The 21,180-nt window shown below is 38.6% G+C and overlaps 1 protein-coding gene across 4 annotated transcripts; it reads right to left on the bottom strand.

Moving 5' to 3' along the window:
- Positions 1–184: 184 nt before the first annotated feature.
- On the bottom strand, positions 185–9,352 carry LOC141667171 (PX domain-containing protein EREL1-like). Of its 4 annotated transcripts, none has more exons than XM_074473559.1 (10): positions 9,003–9,351; positions 7,775–7,885; positions 6,777–6,875; positions 6,579–6,665; positions 6,348–6,456; positions 5,453–6,246; positions 4,436–4,600; positions 4,108–4,347; positions 3,580–3,789; positions 185–677 (listed from the first exon to the last, which is right to left on the bottom strand). In XM_074473559.1, exons 1-10 carry the CDS (start codon positions 9,093–9,095, stop codon positions 438–440), a joined length of 2,148 nt encoding a protein of 715 aa, XP_074329660.1. In that variant the 5' UTR covers positions 9,096–9,351; the 3' UTR covers positions 185–437. The 4 variants fall into 4 exon arrangements, with proteins under 4 accessions (XP_074329660.1, XP_074329663.1, XP_074329664.1 ...); XM_074473561.1 differs by having other exon boundaries at positions 519–681; positions 9,003–9,352; XM_074473562.1 differs by lacking the exon at positions 9,003–9,351 and having other exon boundaries at positions 6,777–6,867.
- Between the last annotated feature and the right edge of the window lie 11,828 nt (positions 9,353–21,180).

Raw genomic sequence — 21,180 nt, 5'->3', positions numbered from 1 at the left:
CAAGTCTCTTCGACCCGGTCTACTCAGCCCCAATTTTTCTCAAGTTCAAACTGGTCCAGCAGCCACACACAAATTTGGGCTTAACAATTATAATTAATATTTCGTAACTTGTTTTAATATTTTATAACTTTGTCCGTTTTTTATATGTGGTTCAAGACATCCAGATGAATAAAAATACTTTGGGTGAAATAATAGAGTACAGACAATTTATCTATAAAGCATAATCACGATGTAGTTCTGAACATTGTGTACTCTTGAGATACAAATCAAATCTACAAGTAATTGTGATGTAATACATATACAAAATGCGTAAAAAATTCTATGGCCAATGGCGCCTTTCTGTTGATGAAGTCCCTCCTTAAAAACAAAGTGAACCTAAATGACAGGGGGGTAACACAGATTTTATGACTAAATATACAAATACTTAGCTTCTATATTCATTTTTTTAGACTTAAGTCCAGGGGCTGTTCATCATTATTTTTATCCGCTATCATGTTCATTTTCAGTGCAGAACGTATGACTGAGTTCACCTGTTTTCTTAAATTAGTATTGTCAACAAAAATACTTGCGAGCAGCACCCTCAATTCCTGATCTATCGCCTTAGGTCCATCATCAGAAAACTTATTATTTTCAGTCGTAGAAGCACCGTCGTTATCTTCTTCAGTTAATAGCTGAACCTGGCTTTCGTAATACAATATAAAATTATCAATAATGAGAAGTTACCATTAAATCAAAACAAATCTAATCATCAACAATTATATAAACCAACTTTAATTACTTCCGCATTAATGGTTCTAATAAGAATTAAGTAATTAAATATATATACAAAGGAAAATGATTTACAACATTATTTATACAAGAATAGAAAAAGCACAACATCAATGTTTTGATACCATCAAACATGTCACTTGCTAATAAATTTTATTTTAAGAAATCTCTGCCGAAGGCATGAAGATTTCAAATTAATATTATGATTCTCGAAATTTATCTCATTCTACTATTTTTCGCAATCATAAAACAGGTGGATGGCACAAAGCCCAATCGTAAAGTACTCTGTCAAAAAAAACATCGACAATGGTGAACAGAACTACAATCTCCCATGCCTACTTTTCTGTTTACTTTCTTCTACATGGGAAGTGTAGTAAAGATACCAACAAGATTTATCTCGAATTAGTACCATTACAGTCACCAAAACACTGTATTTATTCTTCTCAGTTTCCTATGTTTATTTGATTTGATTGCTCCTCGTTGCTTAGAATAAATTCATTTTAACTTCTTTTTTCTTGGTAACATATGTAACACAACTTGTTACATACTAGAACTGCCTAGCGCGAGGTACCCCCACATACCGGATATTTAAGACACTGAATTAAGGCAAACAAGAATAAGAAGTGTAAAAATCCATCAAACGACATAGGGAAGGGAAGCATTCCAAACAGTAAAGGACATCTTAGGAGGAAAAAAAAGAGCTTCACTAGAATGATACCGCGACCAAAAGTGCACCGATGACCCTTCAGCAATCAGCATTGCATAATGAATAAGAGCAGGGAATTTACTAACAAATAGGATGCTGAAGATTAAAAGTTATTTTACTTTCACATAATTACTTATAACATCTATACAAGCATGTTCAGTTATTTTTTAACAGATAAGATGCTGACAATCATTATAAATTCTCATATTATTGATAAAAAACGAAAATATTCATATAAATACTCTTTCATACTTCTTGACCAATGACTCTTCAGTGCATTGCAAACTGAACAAAACTGGTGGATTATGCAACATGATAAGCTGCTAAAGATTAAAATTTATATTATCATCACATAATTACTAATTAGCTACTGTGTAACATTTATACAAGAAACACAATGTTGTAAAAATCGGGAATCGGGGAATATCGGTCAAGCTACCGATTTGGGATTAACTGAAAGTCGGGGATTAATCGGAGTAAAAATCGTATTATAATATTAAATTATATTTAATATATTATTACGATTATATTAGTTATTTATTAACAAATATAAATTTATTATATCATAATTTTTTTAATTATTTATATTTAAATTAATATAGTATTTTAATTTTAATAAATAATTATATATACTGCAATAAAGGAAAATTCGTAAGAAATTAATCGGATTTCAAAAAATCGAATCGGTCGGGTACTTTACACCAGATTAATCGGGGATTAATCAGTTGAATCGGGGATTTTTAGAACACTGAAAAAACATTTATGATTTTCAGCAATGATTAAGATGCTGATGGCTTCTTTAAAAATTGTCATTTTATTATTCTAAAAACACAAAAATATATAAGTAATTTCTTTTGGACGTTCAGTTATGGTAGATAATAATTCTACATTTTATCTTAATATAATTACTACAAAATTATTACCTGCCCATATAGGTTGCTTTTAAATATGCTACACTTTATCTACATAAAAATACTGTCCATATAGTAAACAGCAGGATTTATTACTACATATTAATGGAATTTAATGAAAAAATAATAATAATATCTTCAGGATATTTGACTATTATTAGTGTGTTTGGTTTCAAGTATTCTCTAAGATAATGACCATCTATTTCTTTGACCCTATCTCCTACCATTTATTGCTCGTGTAATATCTTTTATAAATTATACCCTTGCCATGTATCACTTAACACCTGACTGTTCACAATTCGTGTGTTCTTCCACTTACTCCACTACCAATGGTATAATGTAGAGATGCACAAAAACTGGATTGGGCCAAATTCCGGACGGGCTTTAAAAAATCCGAATTTTTAAAAATCGGACTGGGATGGATTTCATCTAAAATAACTAGGCAGTTTAGGCCCGTGGATCGGGCCGGGCCGGATCGGATTTTTTCAAATAAATTTAATATTCATATTTTTCATTTCTTTGAATAATAATTTACATTTTTAGATTTATTTTGTATTCTAAAGTTTTGGGCTTTAATCCGAGATTTCATTAGAAAATTTAGGCTTTTATCTGAGATTTCATTAGAAAATTTAGACTTTTATCCAAGTTTCTATTCAATTTGATAAAAATAATTCGAATAAAAAAAAATTATCCAAATTTTTATCCGGATCTTTCAACAAATCCGAATAAAATCTGGGTTTTTATCGAGCCAGGCTTTCATGCGTTCGAGCCGGGGTTTTGTAAAGCTCGGGCTTAAATCTAGGCTTTTACTGAATTGGGTCAGCCAAGAATTTTATGAAAAATATGTGGCCTGCAGGTCGGATCGGGCCGGGCTGGGCTTTTTCCGGATTGGATAAGACGGGCTTTTTGGATTCGGATTTTTGTGCATCTCTGATATGATGTATAACAGGAAGATGCCAAATGATACCTAAAGACGAGAGTAATATCCAACCAAATCTCCTTGCCACTTGGTCACTATAACTCGATCAACAGAGAAATAGAAAATACAGTTCGATGTATTTATAAAATACAATTAGACAAGTTAGTTGCAATTGAGTATACCAAGTGCAAAAACAAATCGGGATAAAAAACGTAACCTGATAAAGAGATGCCCAAACAAGATTAATAACAGCAGAGAGCGCACATATAAATTACCTTAGAAAGTAAGTCACTGATGTGATTATCAGATGCCAGGAAATCAAAGGCAGCTGCTGACGATGTAGAATCCATGACTAACTTATCTTCATCCACCAAGTTAATGGCACACTCCTGAAGCTTATTACGAAGAAATTCACATTGATTAAGCAACTTCCGCATCACAGCATTTGCATGCTCACTGTTCTGTTTTTCCCGCTGAAGGAGTTTCTGGAAAACAAACACACAAATTTTATAATTATGCGCGACTACATCATACCAAATGTTACACAAATTCGTTTTAATGTTTGAATACTAATAGTAAGTTACAAACTGAGGTGAATCAAACTAGTAAATGTATGTGTTCTCCCTTTAAGAAGGAAAAGTTAATGAATACATATACGTAAACTGTAGCATTAATTTAAAGAAATGCATGACTAGACTTGTATGTTACCTAGTCTTTATGATTGAGAAACATATTCATACATTAATAACAGTTTAAAGATATGATTTCATTATTATATTTGTTATGCTAAAGTAATAACCTACCTCAGCCTCAGATTTTTCCTTAATAGACTGACTGAGCTGTTGCTTGTACTCTTCTTGAGATCTTCGGAGAGATTTAACCTCTTTGACGAGAACTTTAATATCTGCTTTAGATTTTGCTTCTAGCTCTTGGTGTTGTTTTTGTAATTCAACAAGCAGCTGTTTATTAGCATCCAACTTTGGCAACGTATTTTCCATTTGAGTGGTGAAATCCTTATATGACTCGTTACCTGACTTGTCACCCTGAAAAGGTTACACAGTACAACCACGATATCACTTGTTGTACCTGACCAAAAACTTTTATATACAAGGAAGGTGATCAGAAGGTAACCTCTGAGGACTTCAATTTCAGTTCCATTTCGAATGATTTCCGCTTAAGTTCCTCCATATCCCACTGCATTTGGGTGAGTCGTTCCTTCTCAACTAAAACAGCTTGTTGGAGATTTTCTTTACTTCTTTGTCTAGTAGTTTCAAGTTCCACTTCCAAATCCTTGACCTATCCAATTAGTAAACTTATATCACAGTACTCGAATAGTCTGTCAAATTATAGGGTCTACAGGCCGGAGTTTGCAATATTATACTATTAAATATTCGAAACAGTTTATAAAGATGAGATGGCTCGATCCTTACAAGATAAATGGTGTAGGTTATCCCCGAAAATATAAAATTTGACAACCTAATTTATTGCACAAAATCCACCAAGTACACGATTCACCTCAAATTTCAGCTTATTAAAAGATAAGAATAAAATCAAAGCTGGAAGTACAGAGTAGTCGATGAAGGAATAAAAAACTCGAAGATCTTAAAAACGTGCTTCATTTAGTATATAATATAGAGTAGATACTGAGCATAGCTGATGCAAGGCAGATATTTATAACTGCAAAATTTGATAAAAGTAAGAACAAAAATAGAACTAGGGTGATTCAACAGCATAAGAACCTCTACCCCCCGGGAAAAATAAACATAAGAGAAAAAACTTAATTTGAATAATCAATTAAATCGAAGCTGATGACTATGGGGGACTAAATAACACTTATATTATACAGGCCAAGTTCGATTCCTAATCACAGAATATATAAAAAGGAAAAGAAATGAATGACATTTCCTTTTTAGCATTCGAATGGGGGAGGAAGAGATAGAGTGCAAATGAAGCTTTTGCTGGCCTTTGACATTCCATGATATAGCTTGCTAACAATTAGATAAGCTTGTTGACAATTAGATACTGCTATGGAAACCAAGTGATTTTATTTCCCATTTAGAGTATATTACAACTGGTATGAAGATTTTTGAATATATGGGTAGACCGTAAACATGTAAGGAAGAGAGACATCAATCGAGTATAACACACCTTTGTCGTCAGATAATCTTTCACTGCGACTTCTTGGTTTAACCTCGATATCAGATCCTCAAAATCTGTTTTAGCATTTACTAATCTCCTCTGCATGGTAACGAGGGCCCTATTCATAATTTGCCGATGATCCAATGGAAGCATTAATTTCACATCGCTAGGAAACTGTAATTCCGAGTCAATTTCTATGTTTTGTGGGACTTCAGAACCTCTGGGGTGGTTAAGGGAGCCATTTCCCAAGGTATTAGTCCCTGAGTTTGATGATGTGCTTCCTTTTAGCGAGCTCACATCACTTCCAATACTCTCACTTGATAAATTTCGAGCATGGTAAAATGCCTTATCATGCTCTGGATGAGATATTAGTTCCTTGGCATCCCCTCCAACATGAGGACCTTCAGAAGCATTTCCATTGCTCATATTAGTATTTAGAACCGAATTTATTTTTACAGAATTTGCTTTTTTCCTAGGAAGACCTTCCAGCTGATCTAAGATAGCTTGTCCCATAAACAACCCATCATCTATGTTAGACATGCCATACTTCACGAGCCTTTCTATTGGGTCGGTCAAATCTTCATCCAAAGACAACTCATCTATACCAAGTTCAGAACTATTATCTCTCCCCAGGCTTGATGTTCCAATCTCAGATACCTCGTAAGCAGTATCACTACCATAATCAGATGCGAGAGATGCACTAGCACCTGTTTGAATTGGGCTGGAATGAGGTTGAAGTGATGACAGAGGGTCGTTCTCAGAAGAATTTGAATCTCCGCTGTTGCCTTTCTCATCTTGAAATGCTGGCCAAAAGTAGAATTAACCCGGTAAATCTCACTGGTTGAAATAATAAGACATTAAACTTCATAATCTTAGAAGAACACTGCAGCATAAGTACACATACAAGACCTAGCTGCAGCTTCTAGTTCAAGGAAGGATGCCACAACTACACTTCTTGATATATCGATGTCCGATAGCAACTTTTCCATCCACATCTCCAAGGAGCTACGTCGCTGCAACATATGCTAATCTTGACTATAACTGAACAAAAAAGTGCTAATATGGAAGTTTTGGTAAATTTAAGCCTAACTACGTGTATTCTTAATTATTTTGTGAGTGCGTTCTGAAAAACTACCTCTTCCAAGAGTGCTTTACTTCTCATCCGTAACAGCCCCTTTGGTGGAGGTGGTGGTAAGGTCTTCCTGGGAAATGCCTTTTTAAGCTATAAAACCAAGGTTAGCAATTATATTATTAGAAGTTGTCATGCTAAAATCTAAAGACGACCACTACCCACTAATTTTCAACAATTATACAAACAGGATAATGCTCTTACCGCATCAAGTAACTTCATGAAATCATTAAATCTTCTTAACACTCCCGACATAAATGTAACTCCATGTGCTGATTGTAAACCAACTTGAACCCTGTAGAACTGTCCCTTGCGAGTGTCAAATGAACATAGAAAAGTTTGACAGAAAAATAACATGTTTATATACATACATATAATATATCAGGCTAGACAAAGTATAGCAAGAAATTGGTTTTAAACAAGAAGAGCATATAGGTGGACATGTTAAACTCTGATCTCCACAATACTAGTGGTGTTATAATGGCACCAGATCCCAAGCCACGCCCTCAGGCTGAAATCCTAAGTCCGGGAAACGAAGAAGTGATTGATTTACAAATTAAATCCCAGGAGATCCAATAGAGTTCTGTAGAATGAATAACTAAGGTGGGCTAGCCATCTCAAATCCCAATAAGGGACTCGATGTCCCCATGTTGCTTTATATGGTTGCTTCTATATTCGCTTTTGTCTACTGTTTGTAAGAAAGTAAGGCAACTATCATAATAACACAAATACACCAAAGTATACCTCTCTACAATTCACAACAAAGTTTCCAAGTTCCATTAAATTGCTTGATACCTAAAATGAAATCAGCTTAATTTTTAAAAGGCAAAGAAAAAACGCATACTAATCTGTTGCCTTTCCATCAATAAAAGAAAAATGACTAGAACCTCCTAAGTAAACTAAACTACTCAAGTTCCAACCAAAAGTATGCTGCCTAGCACTATAAAGAATGTATAATCGACAGTAATTCTTTTGCTGCCAAAGAAGGAAGTAATGACTAGTCTGATTTTATTCTAGTTCTGAAGCTTTCTTTACTAATAAAGGGATTGCCGAGTAATCAAACAGTACAAGAGATGTTGAACAATATATCATCCACATATTGTAAGTCCATAGGTAACTACGCAAAGTCCCAGATGATAGCATATTAACAACATTTAACCCATTGCATGGATAAATACAGTAGATTCGTTTAATTTGAATACCACTACAGGATCCGATTCTCTCGATTTTGGGAGCACAGCCCATGAAGGTATTGTGACACAGAAACTCCATCCAGAACGAGGATCATGTGGCCAAACAGTGTCTCGCCCGGTCTACGCAAATAAAATTAATAACTTTATTAATAACAAATGAATAATAACTTTAATAGTATGCCGAAAATAGAGGCTCAGCTATTTATTGATCAAACAGCAATGATATGAAGAATTAATAACAAAAAGGTCAAGCAAAATACAGCACTTAACATCTTATGTTGCATCATCGAATTGAGATCCAGACAAGAATAAAAAAACTGTCTTCTTTACATTCTTGAATAATGATTACAACTCTCATACATATTTACCACAATATTTATCACAGGGTTTCAGATGAAAAGAAGTTTCGATGTTGATTACAGCTACGTATGAATATATCACCTGAAACATGGTAATCCAGTGCAATATACCGGCCTAGCCTATGTCAAGAGTCTCCGGACTCTTAACTCCTATATTCATGGATTTATTTACTTAAATATATAAATTGCAACTATTTGTTCTTCCATAAACTTTAATATAAACTTCAATGCTTAATCGGACTTCATAAATCGGGTTCTTCAGATGTTTAAGTAGTGTACTTAAGCTTTCGCTTTTTCACTTTTGACAAACTTTCTTCTCTCCCCCTTGTATATTCTAACAAAAGTTTTCTATGCCTTGATATATAATTTTAATCAACGTATGCAAACACATAGCAATATAGAAGAAGCCAGGTAGGTTATTCACATGCTGGCTGCTGAAAGTTTATATTCCGTATTACAAACCTAACTTGCACATAAATAGAAGTTATGCTTCCCGGTCATAAAACGGTCACGCAAAATCAATTCTAAATAGTAACAACAGGTATACTGAAAAAAATGTGTTTCTACCAAAACTCAAACTCATAACTTTTCAATTGCTTTGAAGTTGACTTGACCAGAACAAGTCAAAGTCAACAAACTATATACACTCTCTCAGAATACACATACAAAGCTACTAGAATAAATAATATATTAATTTGATCGAAAGCAGAAGCATTTGGTCGGAATAAAAAAAATCGACAAGTAACAAGCATATTACAAGCTCTCAAAACATAAATTAAGTTGAAGTAATTAAGCTGAAAATCAAAGAGAACATAGAGAAAAAAGAGAATATCGAAAGTGTGCAGTAAAATGGAAGCGAAAAGTGAGAATAAAATTACAAAATAGCGAGGAGCGGGACTCCAATCCATTCCAAGAGGTAAAGGGGAAGTTCCGTCGTGCCTGTGTCTGGGAGGGCTTCTTCGCTGCATCATTCGGATCGTATATGTATGTATATGTTTTTTGAGAGGTTTTGGAGATTAGATCGATGCGAGAGAGAGAGAGAGGTGGGGACAAGTGATGGTAGAGGTGTCCGTATGTGTTTACAAGTTATACGCGGCGCACGATAACAAAGCCAAGTGTTACTTACGTGACCACGCCGGAATTTTATTCTCCAGGTATCGACTAGCCTTCCTCTTCCCTCTCCCTCTTCGAGCTTTCTTTGCTTTTTGTATGGTATTTTTTCTTCTTGGATTTATTTATTTTAAACTCACAACTTCCGGTAATAACTTAGAATACGATTTTTTTTTCTAATTTATAATTATTTTTTTTGTAATGATATATATTTCAATTTTTTTTCATCCTAAATATATTTCAATGATATATATATATATATATATATATATTTGATATGGGCCTAAAATTAGCCTAGAAATATATTAAATGTTGAATTAATTAGACCGGATACGGTCCAATAACGAAGCCCATTTAATAAGGCCCAAAACCCTAATTATTTATTAATTTTGTAATTAATAAATAGGGGGATTATCAGCTCATTAAATAAGTCCTAACGATGATATAATTCTATAAAAGATAGCCTCAAAGGACACCTATACTAACTAGGAATCTGATTCCTCAATTCTAAAACTTCAAAGTCTATCCAAAGTCGGAGAACTTGATCAACAAGTCTCATATCTCTAGTCCAAATCAAGGACTCTCAACATCTATATAAAGGGATCTACCCCTCAGATCAGAACTACGTTTTTTGGCTTGATTCTCTAATTTACAGAGATACGTAGGCATCTCGTAAAGGCAGAATTAAGCTACGAAACACGAGAGTAACCATTAAAGGTTTTGACCTCCCGAACCTTAGTAATGAATACAACAATCAATATATCTTAGTTTTAATCCATAACATTTGGCGTCGTCTATGGGAAGCACAACAACAACCATGGCGAGAACACGGAGAACAAGCAGCGCCCTTGAAGGAGGAAAACCCGCGGGGACAACCCAAACGATTTCGTCAACCGTGGAGGTACCTCCGTATTCAACGTATGCTGCCACCCAAGAAGAAGCCCAGGTAGGGGCAACTGAACCTCAACCACAAGAGACGATTCCCTCGGCTACTCAAGGGACGAATTCCCAACTTCAGCAGCTACATACACCTGTGAATTCTCGACCCGTTGGGTATGAGTATTCAAATATTGTGACTACTAACCCCCTTATGGGATGCCCCTTTACCCCGAGGTTGGAGGAAGTGGACATGCTGGACGGAGTGAAGCACGGGGGCAAACACCCCATACATACAAGGTTTGACTCCTATCCTGGAGGATCAGGAATTTTCTGGTCCTGATACTAAGAGAGAATCTGAATTTTCGGATGACAAAGTGGCCCCACGAAGGAGACGTGCTGGCAAAGAGCCGATGACTGATGGTAACCAACGTCCTAGGAGCATCCGAGGAGTGACTCCCTAAGAAGTGCAGGAGAGGATCAAGGCCCACGAGGCTGAAATTTAAAGGTTGAAGCGCGACTTGAGGCGCACCAGGCTCCCAGACTCCCATTACCATCTAGGGGGAGAAATCCTCCTCCAATCATAGACCTGGATGGTCCGTCACAAAGAAGGGTTGTAGTCCCAAGAGCTGATCCAAGCAATCTTCTTCCCCTTGGAGATCCTAATGATCCTACTCCACCATTCATTGAAGAGATAATGAATGCCCATATCTCAAGGAAGTTGAAGATGCCCACTATCAAAGCTTATTATGGCACGTGAGATCCCGCTAATCATGTCAGGACATTCTCCAATGTACTGTTGTTGTAGCCCGTGAATGACGCTATTAAGTGTCGGGCCTTTCCTCAAACCCTGTCGGGTATGGCTCAAAGATGTTATAGTCATTTGCCCTCGAACTCTACTGGGTCCTTCGGAGAATTAAGTCAGGCTTTTATTAAGCAGTTCATCAGCGGGAGAGTGCATGAGAAAAGTTCAGCATCCCTCATGAGCATTGTGCAGGGAGCGAATGAATCCTTGAGAGACTACCTAAATCGTTTCACAAAGGAAGTTTTAAAAGTCTCGGACCTTGATGACAAGGTAGCCATGATAACACTGTAACAGGGAACTAGGGATGAGTTCTTCAAGATGTCCTTGGTCAAGTGCCCCCCTGAAAGCATGTTGCAGCTCCAAGATAGGGCCGGGAAGTACATCAAAGTGGAGGAGAGCATGAGGAAGACAGTAGTAAGTAACGAGCCCACTGGAGGCAAGAAGCGAAAAACTGATCTGAAATATATTGCTAAGGACAAGTATCCCAGAACTGAGCAAAACCCTGATTCAACCCTAAAGAAGGTAGGACCTGGACAAAAGTTCACTGAATACGCTAAGCTGAATGCTCCTAAATCCTTGAAGGCTGATCCTGCCAAGCTAGATAAGAGCAAATATTTTAGATTTCATAAAGATGTTGGTCATGACACCGATGAGTGTAGCAACTGAAGGATGAAATAGAATTCCTCATTCGGAAAGGAAGATTGAACAAGTACACTGCGGAAGGAAGAGATAGGAATAACAATGGGAGAAAGAACTTTGAAGATCGTAGGAGGGACCAAGACGATTAGGGGCGGAATCCCCATCCTAGGGGACCGGTTATAAATGCAATCTTTGGAGGACCGCGACCCCGAGGGCCTGTGATAAACACAATTTTTGGAGGACCAACTGCTGCTGGATTATCCAAGAACTCCAGGAAAGCATATATCCGAGAAGTTATGCATATTATTGGGGAAGCCCCGAAGAGGGCCAGGGCAGGAGTAACAATGGCTTTTGATGATTCTGACCTGGAGGGTGTGAAATTTCCCCATGACGACCCGCTGGTCATAACACCGATAATAGGAAACAACCCGGTTAAGAGGGTCCTTGTGGATAATGGTGCTTCAGTGGATATCTTGCTCCATGACACCTTTTTAAGAATGGGTTATAATGATTCTCAACTAACCTCGACGGATATGCCGATATATGGATTTTCGGGAGTGGAGTGCCCCGTGGAAGGGATAATCAAGTTGCCAATAACCATAGGACAGGAACCAAGGCAAGCAACACAGATGTTAGACTTTGTGGTGGTGAAGGCTAGTTCAACTTACAATGCTATCATTGGGAGAACAGGAATACATGCCTTCAAGGCAGTCCCTTCTTCCTACCATTCAGTTATGAAGTTTCCCACCCGGAATGGGATTGGAGAAGAGAGAGGAGAATAAAAAATGGCAAGGAGTTGTTACGTAGCCTCTCTAAGGGCAGATGGAGTTGGGGGCAAGTTCTGCCTATTGAAGATCTAGATATCCGAGAGGATGATGAGAAAAGAGGGAAGCCAACAGAAGACTTGGTTACGATTCCCTTAGCTCCCGAGGATCCTGAGAAAGTGACTTTCGCTGGAGCAACACTAGAAGAGCCCCATAGAGGGAAGTTGGTAAAAGTTTTGCAAGAAAATAGTGATGTGTTTGTATGGTCGGCAGCTGATATGCCTGTATAGACCCAGAACTGATCACTCACAAGCTGAATGTGGATCCAAGTTGGAAGACGGTGAAGCAAAAGAAAAGAAGTTTTGCCCCAAAAAGACAAGAAACTATAAAACAAGAAGTAGAGAATCTCTTAGAGGCCGGTTTCATTGAGGAGATACAATTTCCAGAATGGTTAACAAACCCTGTGATGGTAAAGAAGGCCAATGGAAAATAGAGGATGTGTGTGAACTTCACTGATCTGAATGATGCATGCCCTAAGGACTGTTTCCCATTGCCAAGGATAGATATATTGATAGATGCTACCGCTGGACATGAGATGATGAGCTTCATGGATGGATTCAGTGGATACAATCAGATCAATATGCACAAGAATGACATCCCAAAGGTATCATTCATCACTGACTTTGGTGTTTATTGTTATCTTGTTATGGCATTTGGTCTCAAGAATGCAGGAGCCACCTATCAAAGGTTAATAAATAAATTTTTTAAGGATCTTATTGGAAAGACCATGGAAGTTTATGTCGATGACATGTTAGTCAAGAGTCTAGTAAAGACTGACCATATAACCCATTTGAGGGAAGTTTTGAAGTCCTGAGATACCACAAGATGATGTTAAATCCTACAAAGTGTGCTTTCGGAGTAGGTTCTAGAAAGTTTTTGGGATTAATGGTCTCCAAGAGAGGAATCGAGTCCAATCCCGATAAAATAAAGGCAATCCTGGACATGGAGCCACCAAAAACTATCAAAGATGTTCAAAAGCTCACTGGAAGGGTTGCTGCGTTGGGACGATTTATCTCCAAGTTTGGGGACAAGTGCTTGTCGTTCTTCAAATACTTAAAGAAGGTTAAGGATTTTGTATGGAGTGAGGAAAGCCAGAAGGCATTTGAGGAATTAAAGAAATATATGGCTCAGACCCCGTTGTTGGCCAAGACAGCTTTGAATGAAGTTTTATAATTGTACTTGGCCGTTAAGTTTCAGAGAATGCCTTGAGCGCTGTATTGGTTAAGGGGGAACTAAAAATCCAGAAACCCGTATACTATGTCAGCAAAATTCGGCATGGAGCTGAGTTGAATTATTCAACTATTGAGAAGTTTGCCTTAGCCTTGGTAATGGCTTCGAGAAAGTTGCGTCCTTACTTTCAGGCTCATGAGATTGAAGTGTTAACAAATCAGCCCTTGAGAAATATTATTCATAGTCCCAAGGCTAGTGGGAGGCTGATTAGGTGGGCAATAGAGCTGGGAGAATTTGACATCAAGTATAAGCCACGAACGACAATAAAAGCCCAGGCATTGGCGGACTTCGTGGTGGAATGTACCATACCCAACCAAGGAGTCGGGGGGTAAGAAGATACCATACCTCAAGAAAAGGATGATAAGGAGAAGGAATATTGGGTTCTCTATTTTGATGGAGCATCAAAAACAAATTCAAGTAGAGCAAGGTTAGTCTTACAAAGCTCCGATGGGTTCTTGATTGAATATGCTATGAGGTTAGACTTTCCAACCACAAACAATGAGGCACAATATGAAGCTCTGATAGCTGGCCTTGGCCTAACAGGGACACTGAGAATCAAGAACTTAAAGGTCTGTGGAGACTCAAAGTTGGTCATATCCCAGATGAAGGGAGAGTTTGAGGCAAGGGATGATACGATGGCTAAGTACGTCCTCCTAGTAAGAGCTGTGATGACCCAATTCGATGAATGCCATGTTGAGCACATTCCAAGGGAGGAAAATGCTAAGGCAGATGCATTATCAAAGTTTGCTTCATCTGAGATAGAGGAAAGTTCAGAAAGTGTATACTTCCGCGTTCTGAAAATACGGAGCATTGATGTTAAGCTTGTAGCTCCTATAGGTTTGGGGACGTCATGGATAGATCCCATTAAGGCCCATATTCAAACCGGCTGTCTGCCAAATGATGCTACTGAAGCTCGAAGATTGGTTGTTCGAGCACTGAGATACTCGTTGATAGATGGAATTTTGTATAAAAGATCTTATGTGGTTCCTTACTTAAGATGTCTCAGGCCCGATGAGGCACGCTTGGCTCTTGAGGAAGTACATGAATGAATCTGTGGGCAACACTTGGCGGGCAGAGCACTGGCTCATAAGATAACCCGTTTAGGCTTCTATTGGCCAGAGATGATGGTCGATGCCGAAGAGTATGTGAAAAAGTGTGATCGCTGTCAGAAACATGCACCTGTCATTCGACAACCCCCCGAGACATAAAGGAAGTTCCTAATTGTAGCCATTGATTATTTTACTAAGTGGATTGAAGCCAAACCATTGGCCAAAATCACAACGAAGCAGGTTGTACAATTCCTGTGGGAAAATATCATGTGCCGTTATAGAATTCCCCGTATTCTAGTTACCGATAATGGAACGCAATTTAACAATGAGGAATTCAAGAAGTATTGTAAGGAGAATGAAATTGAATTACGATTCACCTCTGTAGCTCACCCGCAAGCCAATGGGCAAGCGGAAGTTGCGAATCGAATAATCATGGATGGACTAAAGAAGAGGATCGAGAAGTCGAGGAATAACTGGGTAGAGTCACAACTGGAGCAACTCCCTTCATGTTAGCATATAGGGCAGAAACAGTTGTTCCTGTAGAGATATCACATTCCTCTCCCAGGATTCATACTTTTAATCCTGAGGAAAATAAAGAAGGGCAAATATTACCCCTGGATCTAATTGATGAAGTACGAGATGAGGCATATGCGAAAATAGTGGAATATCAGAAAAGGCTTCGTTCTACTACAACCTAAGGGTTAAGGAAAGGTTCTTCAAGCAAGGTAACTTAGTCCTAAGGAAGGTGGAAGCCTCTGGCGTTGGGCAGAAAGGGAAGCTTGCCCCAAATTGGGAAGGACCGTACAAGGTCAAAAGTGTTCAGGGAAGAGGAACCTACAAGCTGGAGACTATGGATGGTTTTGAAGTCCCGAGAACTTGGCATGCACAAAACCTGAAGGTTTACTATGTGTAAAATGATCGTATGATTTTCACTTGTCATGATGACAAGTAGGTTGAAAAGCACCTTGAATCTTTGCTTGCTTAGGATTTACATGTTTTAGTTTGAGGATTATTAAGACTTGTGTAAGGGATGAATCCCAATAGTTTCCATAAACTTGTTTTAGAACTGTTTGGTTCATCTTATCCTAGAACTGTTTGGTTCATACCATATATGGTTGAGTTTGCTTATCTATTTTAGTACAAGTACGAGGAAAAATAAGGAAAAACTATGAAAAGGCTAGCAAACTAATAGTACAAGTACTTGAAAGAAATAGTAGAATAGCAAACAAACAACTTAAAATAACATAATAAACCCCGAAGGGTAATAAGTTCCAAATACAAATAAGTTAATACATAAAAAACCACGACGGGCTAAATAAGAAAAGCAAACTACTCAAGATCCTTGAAAAAGTCATCATCATCATTTCCCCATCAATAGCAGTAAAAGGGGGAACGGGCTCATCTCCTATAGGATCAGCCTCTCAAGGAGGAGCAGCTGTGGCCTTAGCGGAAGTAGTGAAAGTAGGAGATAGGGGAATATCCTCAAGAAGAGGCCCTTGCCCAGGAATAGCAGGGACTGGATAGGCTGCGAGAGTCACCCCAGGGATCTTCTTCCCAATCTCCTCCATAATCTGCTCCCAGCAGCTAGAAAAGGTCTCCGGAAAGTTAGCATCATACTCAGATTCAGGACATCCCTTATACTCAGCTATCACCTCAGCCCGGGCCCTCTGAGCATCCAGCTCCAGCTTGCGAACCTTCTCCTTTTCCTCCGCCAGCTCCTTCTCCACCTCACGGAAGCGATTGAAGTTAGCCTCCGAAGCCTTGAGGTACCTAACCCTATCTCTCTTAGCAACGGTCAGGCTAGTCCTCACATCCTTCAGTTTATAAAGGGCTTCCTGGAGATAATATTCATCTGCATAAACATATCCAAATACAATAAGTAAGTGTGAAAGGGTTGAAAAACAGTCAAAAAAGAGACAAGCGAGAGGATTATAGAAGCTACGGCCTGAGTACCCCGCCGCTCGATCTGTAGGTCGTCAGAAGACTCTACTATCTCGGCCCTGTCATGAGGCATAACCACGCTCTCGGACCAAACAGCGGCAGCCTCAGAGCTCCCTACTATAGTGTCCCTCATCTGAAAGGCCCCAAGTGACAGTAAAAGGAGAAGTATCCTCATCGAGGCTAAGGGGCCTCTCAGATATAAAAGTAAGGACGACCTCCTTAAACTGTGACTGAAGGGCCGTCACCAATCCTAACCCGCTTGTCGCAGTGAGTCTCAACAGCGGAGCCCTTGGCAGCACGGGCCTCTCTCTTCTTAAAAATCGTGTCCAGAGCCTCCCTAGCTGCAAAAAGATATAGGCACGTAAGAAAGAAGGACAAAAATAAGGAGTTAAATAGTGAAGTAAAAGGGGAAATAAATACCCTTGGGACCTAGGTCACTTAGACCTAAATTTTGCAAATTGCCCTTTGAAAGGATGAGAGCGCAATGATGCAAGTTATCAGATGTGATGGCCTTGATGGCCGCATCTTCATCTATTCCCAATTTTAGGTCTCTTAAAGTGCCGTCTATACTTTTTGAGAAGTTGGGCCTGAAAAAATGGTCCCAGCCCTCCTCGGAATCCAGAAACACATAAAACCACTCGCTCTTCCAAGTTGGATACGAGTCAGGATTGGTGCCAGAAATAAAGCAAGAGCGGGCCAAGGATCTATGAACTATTTTGACCCATCCTTGGTCCTCAGAAGCATTTACAAACTTAAATAAATAGCGAAAGACGCAAACGTTAGGCTCGAAACCGTGTTTACGTGATTGGGCCACATACAGTGAATAAAACGCCAAGAATTGGGTGTGAGTTGGGTTGGACAGACTCGGGCTTTAGCCAAAAGGCGAAAAACGAAGGGATGAGGAGGAAGATAAAAACCAGCATAAAAGGTTTCCTTATAGACCCGAATGGCCCCAGGCTTTGGGTAACAAGCCCTATCATTTGGGCCTAGAGCCACGGCCGTATAAGGGTAAGAAACACGAAAAAGACGAGCTATGGTGCCTACTTTTTCCGAATCAAATATAGAAGGATAATTATATGCATCTAAGTGTAACATATTAGGGAAGACTTGCCCAAATTCGGTTAAAAGATTCCTAAGAGAAATAACTGAGGAATGAACGAGAGATATTTTACCTCGGCTGGCCCTAGATGGACGGGGAACAGCTTGGGGAACCTGGGAGTGGGATGAGTCGGAATCCGCCATGGATGAAGACTGAAACCCAGAAAGCTCTTGAAGATAAGCGAAGGAGATGAAGATTCAAACGGAATCTTCAAAATAAGCCCAGAAAGCGGTGGTGTAGAAAGCCGGAAATCGCTTTGTGGTGGCGATTCTTGAGAGAATAGTTGCAGAGCAGAAAAAGGTAGAGGTGAAGAAATTTTGTGGAAGTGAAGTGTGAGAAATGAACTCCACTCCTTATATAGATGAGCGTGTGGAAGCTCAGACGTATTTGGGCCAAAGGAAATGGGCCTAATTAAGGCGGGAAGCCCATAAAGTTTGAATTTTGAAAAGATCTAGAACATTCTAAACCAAAAAACCAAAATTCACCGAATATATCAAGGGACAAAACCACGCCTAGAAGACATGATTCCTAGGCGTGGTACCAAAAATGTCTCCTAGGCGGGGGTTGCCCACGCCTAGGATATATCAAGGCTTGAAAGCCCAACCACGCCTAGAGGACATGATCCCTAGGCATGGTATCAAACATGCCTCCTAGGCGGGGGTTACCCACGCCTAGGATATATCAAGGCTTAAAAGCCCAAACCACGCCTAGAGGACATGATTCCTAGGCGTGGTACCAAACATGTCTCCTAGGTGGGGTTCAACAACGTCTAGGAAGTATGGACCCTACAACAATGCCCAGGAGACAATATTCCTAGGCGCTGTTGGAAGGACGTCTCCTAGGCGGGGGTCAACAACGCCTAGGAAATATGGACCCTCCAACAACGCCCAGGAGACAATATTCCTAGGCGCTGTTGGAAGGACGTCTCCTAGGCGGGGGTCAACAACGCCTAGGAAGTATGGACCCTACAACAACGCCCAGGAGACAATATTCCTAGGCGATGTTGGAAGGACCTCTCCTAGGCGGGGGTTGCCCACGCCTAGGATATATCAAGGCTTGAAAGCCCAACCACGCCTAGAGGACATGATCCCTAGGCATGTTATCAAACATGCCTCCTAGGCGGGGGTTACCCACGCCTAGGATATATCAAGGCTTAAAAGCCCAAACCACGCCTAGAGGACATGATTCCTAGGCGTGGTACCAAACATGTCTCCTAGGTGGGGTTCAACAACGTCTAGGAAGTATGGACCCTACAACAATGCCCAAGAGACAATATTCCTAGGCGCTGTTGGAAGGACGTCTCCTAGGCGGGGGTCAACAACGCCTAGGAAATATGGACCCTCCAACAACGCCCAGGAGACAATATTCCTAGGTGCTGTTGGAAGGACGTCTCCTAGGCGGGGGTCAACAACGCCTAGGAAGTATGGACCCTACAACAACGCCCATGAGACAATATTCCTAGGCGATGTTGGAAGGACCTCTCCTAGGCGGGGGTCAACAACGCCTAGGATGCATTATGCAATAAAAGCCTATTTTCTGATTATTTAATTAATCAGAAAATGGGCTAAAATCAAGAAAATTGCTGAAAAATTCCAAAAAATAGGGAAAATAAAGCAAAAAATCCCAAAAAAACATGAAAATTAATAAATAATTTTCAAAAATAATTTTTGTTAAATATTCTTGAAAAATTAAGGAAAAAAATCCCAGAAATTAAGGGAAAATTCCTGTAAATTAGGGAAAAATCTCAGAAATTAAGAAAAAATTCCTGAAAAATACCACAAAATTCCTAAAAAGGAATAAGGTAAGGAAAATAAGAGGGAGGTTCTAAAATGACCCTGAAGCCGTGTGCAAGGCGAATCATTGTAAATGTGTAGGTCCTCCACACTTTACGTAGAAACGATACCCTGTAAGGGAACGAATGAACTTAACTTCTGCGAAATATTTTACGGTTTCCCAGAAGTTGGGGGGCAAATGATATGGGCCTAAAATTAGCCTAGAAATATAATAAATGTTGAATTAATTAGACCGGATATGGTCCAATAACGAAGCCCATTAAATGAGGCCAAAGCCCTGATTATTTATTAGTTTCGTAATTAATAAATAGGGGGGATTATCAGCTCATTAAATAAGTCCTAACGATGATGTAATTCTATAAAAGATAGCCTCAAAGGGCACCTATACCAACTAGGAATCTGATTCCTCTATTCTAATACTTCAAAGTCTATCCAAAGTCTGAGAACTTGATCAACAAGTCTCCTATCCCTGGTCCAATTCAAGGACTCTCAACATCTATATAAAGGGATCTACCCCTCAGATCAGAACTACATTTTTTGGCTTGATTTTCTAATTCACAGAGATACGTAGGCATCTCGTAAAGGCAGAATTAAGCTACGAAATACGAGAGCAGCCATTAAAGGCCTAGAGCTCCCGAACCTTAGTAATAATACAGCAATCAATATACCTTAGCTTTTAATCCATAACAATATTTTTGTAACTCTCATCAATCAATAACCCTCACACGCAAGTATATATGTATTTTGATATTTCTTATCACAATTGATCCAAATGTCTTGTATTTGTTTTAGCGGCGATCCAATACTCTCGCTTTTATTTACCGAGAGTGTGTGTTTTTTTCTCAATTACACGAATATATTATTAAAGTTTTTCATAATATTGATCAGATGCCCTCATATCATCGTCTTGTTAAAGTTTTGTCTTTTGGGAAAATCAATTAACACGTTATTCAACTATTTGGTTTTATCCTGAACCGAATTAGTCAGTGTTTTAGGGTTTTATCGAATTATTCGGTTAATAATTATACGTAGTATCATATTTTTAACAATACTTCGGTTTCATTGCCAATTCCAAATATTACAAGTGGTTGATCAAATCCTTAAATATTGTGTCTGGTATTAATTATAATCAAGATAAAATGTTGCGGCTAAATCTTGGAAGTGGCAATGTGAGTTTTTAGCCGGGAGGCATTAAGAATTAAGCAGGGAGATGGTGCCAAAGTCATAGGTAAGTCCCATGTGAAAAAAATTATGGGTCAAGGTATTATGCCGCTTGATCTTACGTACTTTTATGTATTATTAATATCACTTTGTACCTATAACACACATATTTGTGCACACACAAGTCGGGGGTCTTTTGAGAAAACAGACTCTTCATTCTTTGGAATAAGGGTAATGTTGCGTACAGTATATCCTCCCTAGACACTGTACTAGACGGTATTTACTGGGTACGGTTGATTGATTGAATATATATTTCAATGAACGTAACAATTTAATAAGGGCAAGAAAAAAAACAAAAAATTGAAAAATCAAAGTAACGATTTGGTAACAATTACGATATGATCCCTATAAACGAAATTAAAATCAAATTATTTATATTTTATAGAAGCATATATAATTATTATATCTGGAGTTGTGATTTCCAAACTTACGGATTTCATATTTATTATTATTAGTATTGATCATTTGC

This window comes from Apium graveolens, chromosome 6, assembly GCF_009905375.1.
Source record: "Apium graveolens cultivar Ventura chromosome 6, ASM990537v1, whole genome shotgun sequence".
Classification (NCBI taxonomy): Eukaryota; Viridiplantae; Streptophyta; class Magnoliopsida; order Apiales; family Apiaceae; genus Apium; species Apium graveolens.
This window is presented reverse-complemented; position numbering and strand designations above follow the sequence as displayed.

Coding starts and splice junctions, on each gene's coding strand:
- LOC141667171 (XM_074473559.1), bottom strand. CDS start 9,095: ATGATGCAGCGAAGAAGCCCTCCCAGACACAGGCACGACGGAACTTCC. Junction 7,886..9,002: donor GTCCCGCTCCTCGCTATTTT/GTAATTTTATTC, acceptor TTATTTGCGTAG/ACCGGGCGAGACACTGTTTG. Junction 6,666..6,776: donor TCATGAAGTTACTTGATGCG/GTAAGAGCATTA, acceptor TTGGTTTTATAG/CTTAAAAAGGCATTTCCCAG.